At 47.0% G+C, this 8,639-nt stretch overlaps 1 protein-coding gene across 2 annotated transcripts; it reads left to right on the top strand.

Annotated features, from left to right (window-relative positions):
• The first annotated feature begins 125 nt into the window (after positions 1 to 125).
• Positions 126 to 7,729, top strand: LOC144484451 (uncharacterized). Of its 2 annotated transcripts, XM_078202983.1 has the most exons (3): positions 150 to 191; positions 672 to 837; positions 4,603 to 7,729. In XM_078202983.1, exons 2-3 carry the CDS (start codon positions 802 to 804, stop codon positions 5,473 to 5,475), a joined length of 909 nt encoding a protein of 302 aa, XP_078059109.1. In that variant the 5' UTR covers positions 150 to 191; positions 672 to 801; the 3' UTR covers positions 5,476 to 7,729. The 2 variants fall into 2 exon arrangements, with proteins under 2 accessions (XP_078059108.1, XP_078059109.1); XM_078202982.1 differs by lacking the exon at positions 672 to 837 and having other exon boundaries at positions 126 to 191.
• The last annotated feature ends 910 nt before the right edge of the window (positions 7,730 to 8,639 follow it).

Raw genomic sequence — 8,639 nt, forward strand, 5'->3', positions numbered from 1 at the left:
CCAACGTCACAATGCCCGGGGACTGATTGACGGCGGCTCCGGGCCAATAGGGAAAGGGGGCGGGGCTGGAGGACTGGGCGGGAGAGGCTGGTCCTCCAACCAGAGTGAATAGGGGAGGGGTCTGAAGCATGCGCAGTGCGGGTAATGGCGGCGGACGGACGGTTTTAACTTGGAGCCGAGATCAGTTCAAGGTAGAGAACGGCGCGCAGGGAGCGATGAATGTGGCGGGTGGGTGGAGAGGCTTCGTAAACATGTTGTTCAAATCCAAACTTCGGAAAATAACTTCTCGGGCGTCCTGTTGGTACCAAATTGGAGGCAACTTGTCGTGTTGGGCCTGGGCTGACGGCCGCCAATCTGTCGTTGGCAATGTCCATCAGTGCGCATGTGCGGCCGGCATCTTTGTCAGGGGCGAAGTGTCGCAGCGGGCAGGCGCGGAAGCCATATTTGTAGGGGGCAGCAGGGCGCAGGAGCGGCGACCTTTGTGACCTGAACCCCCTGCAGTACATGTGGTGTAGGTACATCCACACTGCTGGTAGGGAGGGAATTCCAGCATTTTGTCCCAGCGACTGCGAAGGAATTGCGATGTATTTCCAAGTCAGGATGGTGAGTGACTTGGAGGGGAGTTTGCAGCTGGTGGTGTTCCCATGCCTCTGTTGCCTTTGTCCTTTTAGATGGAAGTGGTTGTGTGTTTGGAAGGTGCTGTCTAAGGACCTTTGGTGAATTCTTGCAGTGCGTCTTGTAGATAGTACACACGGCTGCCACTGAGCTTCGGTGAGAGGAACTTGTTCCCCATTGTTCAGAATGGAGACAACTTGTCCATCAAACTGCATAAACCCTGTAAGGATGAAGAATAAGTATGGCAAGTTTTGGGACCCTTGGATAACAAGTGATATTGTGAGCTGAGTCAAAGAGAAAAAGGAAGCATTTGTCAAGGCTAGGAGGCTGGGAACACACAAAGCAAGTGTGGAATATAAAGAAATTAGAAAGAAACTTAAGCAAGGAGTGAGGAGGGATAAAAGGGGTCATGAAAAATCATTGGCCAGCAGGATTAAGGAAAATTCCAAGGCTTTTTATACATATATAAAGAGCAAGAGGGTAGCCAGGGAGAGGGTTGGCCCACTCAAGGACAAGGGAGGGAATCTATGCATGGAGCCAGAGGAAATGGGCGAGGTATTAAATTAGTACTTTGCGTCAGTATTCACCAAAGAGAAGGACTTGGTGGGTGATGAATCCGGGAAAGGGTGTGTAGATAGTTTGAGTCATGTTGAGATCAAGAAGGAGGTGGTATTGGGACTCTTGAGAAACATTAAGGTCGACAAGTCCCCAGGGCCTGATGGGATATACCCCAAAATACTGAGAGAAGCAAGGGAGGAAATTGCTGGGGTCTTGAGAGAAATCTTTGTATCCTCACTGGCTACAGGGGAGGTCCCAGCGGATTGGAGAATAGCCAATGTTGTTCCTTTGTTTAAGAAGGGTAGCAAGAATAATCCAGGTAATTACAGGCCGGTGAGCCTTACATCAGTGGTAGGGAAATTATTGGAGAGGATTCTTCAAGATAGGATTTACTCCCACTTGGAAATAAGTGGACTTATTAGCAAGAGGCAACCTGGTTTTGTGAAGGGGAGGTCAGGTCTCTCTAACTTGATCGGGTTTTTCGAGGAAGTGACGAAGATGATTAATGAGGGTAGGGCAGTGGATGTTGTCTACATGGAGTTCAGAAAGGCCTTTGACAAGGTCCCTCATGGCAGACTGGTGCAGAAAGTGAAATCACATGGGATCAGAGTGAGCTGGCAAGGTGGATACAGAACTGGCTTGGTCATAGATGACAGAGGGTAGCAGTGGAAGGGTGCATTTCTGAATGGAGGGCTGTGACAAGTAGCGTTCATCGGGGATCAGTGCTGGGACCTTTGCTGTTTTTATATATATATATATATATATAATATATATATATATATGGATTTGTGGATTGCGATGAGGACCATCAGAGGATACAGCAGAATATAGATCGGTCGGAGGAGACTTGGGCGGACAGATGGCAGATGGAGTTTAATCCGGACAAATGTGAGGTAATGCATTTTGGAAAGTTTAATAAAGATAGGAAATGTACAGTAAATGGCAGAACCCTTAAGAGTATCGATAGGCAGAGGGATCTGGGTGTACAGGTACACAGGTCACTGAAAGTGGCAACGCATGTGGAGAAGGTAGTCAAGAAGACATGCGGCATGCGTATGTCTTCATCGACCGGGGCATTGAGTTTTAAAAATTGGCAAGTCATGTTGCAGCTTTATAGAACCTTAGTTAGGCAGCACTTGGAATCTAGTGTTCAATTCTGGTCGCCACACTACCCGAAGGGTGTGGAGGTTTTGGAGAGGGTACAGAAAAGATTTACCAGGATGTTGCCTGGTGTGGAGGGCATTAGCTACGAGGAGAGGTTGGAGAAACTTGGTTTTGTTCTCACTGGAACGACAGAGGTTGAGGAGTGACCTGATAGAAGTCGACAAGATTGAGGGGCATGGACAGAGTGGATAGTCAGAAGCTTTTTCTCAGGGTGGAAGAGTCAAATACTGGGGGGCACAGGTTGAAGGTGTGAGGGGCAAGGTTTAAAGGAGATGTACGATGCAAGGTTTTTACAGAGGGTGGTGGGTGCCTGGAACTTGCTGCCGGGGGAGGTAATGGAAGCAGATACGATAGTGAGTTTTAAGGGGCATCTGGATAAATACATGAATAGGATGGGAATAGAGGGATATGATCCCCGGAAGGATAAGGGATTTTAGTTCAGTTGGGCAGCATGGTCGGTGCAGGCTTGGAGGGCCAAAGGGCCTGTTCCTGTGCAGTATTTTTCTTTGTTCTTTGCTCTCTGAGTCCCACTGTCTTATTGATCAGACAGAGCGGTGGCAGCGCAGGAAAGAAAAGGAAACAAATCCTGCTCTCCGAATCCCACTCCCTCATGGAACGTCCTAGCATCATAGAATTCCTACAGAGCAGAAGGAGGCCATTTGGCCATCGAGGCTGCATCAACTACAATCCCATCAAGGACCTATCCCCATAACCCTATACATTTACCCTGGCTAGTCCCCCTGACAGTAAGGGACAATTTAGCATGGCCAATCCACCTAATCCGGACATCTTTTTGGCTAAGTATTTATAGATCTGTGGGTTTGTTCAGTCACATGAAGAACCATGGTGAAACTCACGACCCTAAGTAGACGCGAGCATCACGGTGGCACAGTGGTTAGCACTTCTGCCTCACAGTGCCAGGGATCCAGTTTCCGTTCCTGGCTTGGGTGACTTAAGTTAATTTATTTATTAGTGTCACAAGTAAGCTTACTTTAACACTGCAAATTAATTACTGTGAAATTCTGTGGAGTTCATACGTTCTCCTCGCATCTGTGTGGGTTTCCTCCGGGTGCTCCAGTTTCCCCCCCACAGTCCGAAGATGTGCAGGTTAGGTGGATTGACCATGATAAATTTCCCCTTAGTTTCCCAAGATGTGGAGATAAGGGGACTTGGCTAAGATAAATCTGTGAGGCTACGGGGATAGCTCATAGAATCATAGAGGTTTACAGCATGGAAACAGGCCCTTCGGCCCAATTTGTCCATGCCGCCCTTTTTTTTAAAACCCCTAAGCCAGTCCCAATTGCCTGCATTTGGCCCATATCCCTCTATACCCATCTTACCCATGGAACTGTCTAAACGCTTTTTAAAAGACAAAATTGTACCCGCCTCTACTACTACCTCTGGCAGCTAGTTCCAGACACTCACCACCCTCTGCGTGAAAAAATTGCCCCTCTGGACCCTTTTGTATCTCTCCCCTCTCACCTTTAACCTATGCCCTCTCGTTTTAGATTCCCTTACCTTTGGGAAAAGATATTATCGATCTAGCTGATCTATGCCCCTCATTATTTTATAGACCTCTATAAGACCACCCTTCTGCTTCCTACGCTCCAGAGAAAAAAGTCCCAGTCTATCCAGCCTCTCCTTCTAACTCAAACCACCAAGTCCCGTTAGCATCCGAGTAAATCATTCTTCCTAGTTTAATAATATCCTTTCTATAATAGGGTGACCAGAACTGTGCACAGTATTCCAAGTGTGGGCCTTACCAATGTCTTGAGTGGGCAAGAGGGCCTGGGTAAAGTACTCTGTCAGAGAGTCAGTGTCGACTCAATGGGTCGAATGGCCTCCTCCTGCACTGTAGGGATTCGATGATGATAAATATCATCCTCAAATTGAGGGACTGTTGACAATGACGACAATCAAGGTGCAACAGGGAGTTAGTGTGGATATCCTGGTCTTAGGAGAATCTGTTAAAATCCTGGTTTATTTGTACAAATATAAAATCCCTCTCCTCTGTTCTGCTCCCAAATCCTCTCTCACTTTCCTCCCCTCAAAGAGGACAGAGTCTTGTGAAGACCCAGACCGTGTGGCAGCTTCCCTTCCCTGAAGAACATCAGTGAGTCAGTTGTGTTTTATATGACAATCCAGCAGTTTTTATGGTCACTCTTTCCCAGTGCCGGCCCCACAAATTACTGCATTCATTCAGCTCCATTTCACAACCTGTTTTTGTGGGTTCTCTCTCACTCACTCTTTTCTGTTTTAAATCAGTTTTATAGGGTCTTCAAAGGGGAAGGTTTGTATTCGGGAGACGGGAAACCAAACATCACATCAGGATCTGACAAAGTTGCCCAAGTTATTGTAATTGAATATCATCGAGTATTGAACATGGAAGGAAAAAGCACCGTTCAGAGTGGGGAGAAACCGTACACCTGTTCTGTGTGTGGACGAGGCTTCAGTCGATCCTCAGGCTTGTCGCAACATAAATGTCTTCACACTTGGAAGGAGTCATTTTGTTCCCCATCTGAGCTGGAAATCCATCAACGCACTAACGCTGAGAAACCTTTCACTTGCTCCGAGTGTGGGAAGGGATTCAGTGATTTATCCAGCCTGCTGAGACACCGGCGAGTTCACACTGGGGAGAGGCCATTCAGCTGTACTGTGTGTGGGAAAGGATTCAATGATTTATCCAACCAGTTGAAGCACCAGCGAGTTCACGCTTTGGAGAAACCATTCACCTGCCCCAAGTGTGGGAAAGGATTCACTGATTCATCCAACATGTTGAGACATCAGCGAGTTCACGCAGACAAGAGACCATTTAAATGTCAGGAATGTGGGAAGGGCTTTAAAGGTTCTGAGGATCTGATGTGCCATCAGCGAGTTCACTCTGACGAGAGACCTTTCCAATGTCTGGACTGTGGGAAGTGTTATAAAAGACGCTGGGATCTGATTTGCCATCAGCGAGTTCACTCTGACGAGATACCGTTCAGGTGCTCCAGCTGTGGGACTGGGTTCAGGCAGTCATCTGAACTCACTGTACACCAGCGCACTCACACCAAGAAAAGACCATTCACCTGCTCCGAATGTGGAAAGGGATTCACTCGGTCATCCTACCTGCTGAGACACCAGCAACTTCATGTGTGACTACAGTGACTGGATTTTGCTGTTAATCACATCCAGGACTGAACCGTGTTCATTGGGGTCTGTTTCTGCTCCTATTTCTAAACTCCAGCCCAGTTACAGGGGCTAATATTTTTGCTTTGAAAAAATAGTTTGTGTAAAGTACACTGTGCTGAATCTTTTTAATAGCTGTTACAAGTTAGTTCCTGTTAAAATTCTCACCCCCTCCCCTGTCTCCTCCATCCTCACCTCCAACAACAAGTGTGAGGAGCTCAAAGAGCTTTTTGTCACTAAGATTGAGGCAATCTGATCAGCTGCCTCTGCTGCTTCCCTCTCACACTCGGCCAAACTGTCCTCCACTCAGTCTGGAACTCGCATCTTTTTCCAGTTTCCCTCCCATCTCTCCCTTCTGTCCTGTCGGACTCAGCTTGTCCATGACATTCCCCCCGATCTCCCACTATGTTCCATTGACCTTATTCCTACGAAGCTGTTGACCATTCACCTCCTCCATATTAATCAATACTGTTTACAGTTCTCATTCTCTTCTAGTCCTCGCCTTCTCACCTTTAAATCCATTGTCACCACACACTCTGAAAAAACAATCTTTGACCTCTCCAACCTCCTTTTCCTCTCCAAAGCCCCTGAACTAGGTGTCCCCCGAGGATCTATCCTTGGCCCCTCCTATTTCCCATCTCCAAGCTGCCACTGGGTGACATCATCCAAAAGCACTGTGTTGGTTTTCACCTGTACACTGACAACACCCAGCTCTACCTCACCCCCATCCCCCTCCATTCCTCCACTGTTACTAAATTAACAAACTGCTTCTCCCACATACATTACTGGATGAGCAGAAATTCCTTCCAGTTAAAAATTGGGAAGATCAGTCACCACTACAATTCCCTAACTACTGAGTCCATCCCTCTCCCTGGGAACTGTCTGAGGCTGAACCACATTCTTCACAATCTCCGTGCCAGATTTGATGTCAAGATGAGTTTCTGACCACATTTCCACCCCATCACTGATCCCAGATATTTCAATCTCCATAATGTCGCCTGTCTCCACCCCACCTGCTGCTGAAACCCTCATCCATACCCGTGTTACCCTTAAACTGGATGATTCCAATCCATTCCTGACCAGCCTCTCTCACTCACCCCACCCCCACATTAAACATGTCTTTTTTATTCATTTGTGGACCGTGGGCATCGCTGGCTGGCCAGCAATAATTCTCCATCCCTAATTGGCCCTGGAGGGCAGTTGAGGGTCAGCCAACATTGCTGTGGGTCTGGAGTCACATGTAGGCCAGACCAGGTAAGGTCAGCAGATTTCCTTCCCGAAAGGACGTTAGTGAACCAGATGGGTTTTTCCAACAATCGACAATAGTTTCATGGTCATCAGTAGATTCTTAATTCCAGATATTTTTTATTGAATTAAAATTCCACCACCTGCCGTGGCAGGATTCGAACCGGGGTCCCCAGAACATTGACAATAGTCTAGCGACAATACCACCAGCCCATCGCCTCCCCACATTTGTGATTATCCAAAACTCTGCTGCCCGTGTGCTGTTCACCCATCACATCCTGTGCTCACTGAACTACATCGGGTTCACATCAGGTAATGCATTGATTTTAACATTTGCATCCTTGTTTTCAAATCCCTCCACGGCCTGTCCTTCCCAATCTCTAATCTCCAATAACACACCCTCTGAGATATCTGTGCTCTTCTCATTCTGGCCACTTGAACATCTCTGATTTTAATTACTCCATCATTAATGTCTGTGTCCTGGTGTGAAGTTCTGAAATTCCCTCCCTAAACCTCTCCACCCCTCCATTCCCTCCCTCCTGATTAAAGATTCTCATTAAAATCTCCCACTCCTATCAAGCTTTGGACAGTATGTGGGGTTGTCGAGCTCTCCTGAGCTGAGATTGGAGCTGATTGAGCTGTGGGCCTGTAGTGGACCTCGACGAACCGCTGTCTGGAATCTTTCCTCTCAATTCACTGACTCCCAGTGTGACTCAGTATTTTGTTACAAAATTCCTCTCAAGCACCTTGGGATGTTTTATTACATTAAACGTGTTCTCTAAATACAAGTTGTTGTTGATCCCAGCAGTCAGTTTGTACACAGTAGGATTCCACAAACAGCAATCAGTCCAACTGATCAATCCATGGTGATGTTAGTTAAAACACAAATGTTGGTCCCACTGCACGGTGGCACAGTGGTTAGCACTGCTGCCTCGCAGCGCCAGGGACCCGGGTTCAATTCCGGCCTCAGGTCACTGTCTGTGTGGAGTTTGCACATTCTCCCCATGTCTGTGCGGGTTTCCCCCTGGTGCTCCGGTTTCCTCCCAAAGTCCATAGATGTGTGGGTTAGGTTGATTGGCCATGGTAAATTGACCCTAGTGTCAGCGGATTTGCAGGGTGGGGTTAGGGGATAGGGTCTGGGTGGGATTGTGGTCGGTGCAGACTCAATAGGCTGAATGGCCTCCTTCTGCACTGTAGGGATTCTACGATTCTATACAGCAGGGGAACTCCCCTGTGGACAGTGTGTGGAGTTGTTGAGCTCTCCTGAGCTGAGACTGGAGCTGATTGAACTGTTGGGCCTGTTGTGGACTTTGAAGAGCCGCTGTCTGGAATCTTTCCTCTCAATTCACTGACTCCCAGCCGAAATTGTTCCTGATCAGTCAAATAATTAACTCTGAAATCAATCCCTATTTAATCTTTGAAGCAAAATCTACAACCTTAAAACAGCTGTGAAAGAGAAATAAATTTCTTGTGAACTCTCAGAATATCCCAAAGTGATTCACAACGATAGATCTTGGAAGGAAGAATGAGGAGTGGCAGAATAAACGAAATGGGACAATTTTAAACAGAGTGCAGGAACACAATGACCAGGCAGTGGATGTAAACAAATCCTTGACTGTGACAGGACAAGTTGATCAAGCTGTTTAAAGATAAAGCTAATGGGGTCCTCGGTTTATTAATGGAGACATGGATTACAAAAGTAAGGCAGTTATAGTGAATCTTTATAAATCACAGATTAATCCTCAGCAGAAATTGTGTGTTCAATTCTGATCACCGCACTCTGGGAAAGATGTCAAGGCCTTGGAGAGGGTGCAGAGAAAATTTCCCAGAATATCAGGGATGATGTCCTGTGGAGAGACTGGAGAAGCTGGGATTGTTCTCTTTAGAGC

This window comes from Mustelus asterias, unplaced genomic scaffold (genome assembly GCF_964213995.1).
Source record: "Mustelus asterias unplaced genomic scaffold, sMusAst1.hap1.1 HAP1_SCAFFOLD_107, whole genome shotgun sequence".
Taxonomy (NCBI): Eukaryota; Metazoa; Chordata; class Chondrichthyes; order Carcharhiniformes; family Triakidae; genus Mustelus; species Mustelus asterias.

Excerpts from the sequence above, each read along its gene's own strand:
- LOC144484451 (XM_078202982.1), top strand. The coding sequence starts at position 129 with ATGCGCAGTGCGGGTAATGGCGGCGGACGGACGGTTTTAACTTGGAGC. Across the intron at positions 192-4,602 it reads GGAGCCGAGATCAGTTCAAG|TTTTATAGGGTCTTCAAAGG; the intron begins GTAGAGAACGGC and ends GTTTTAAATCAG.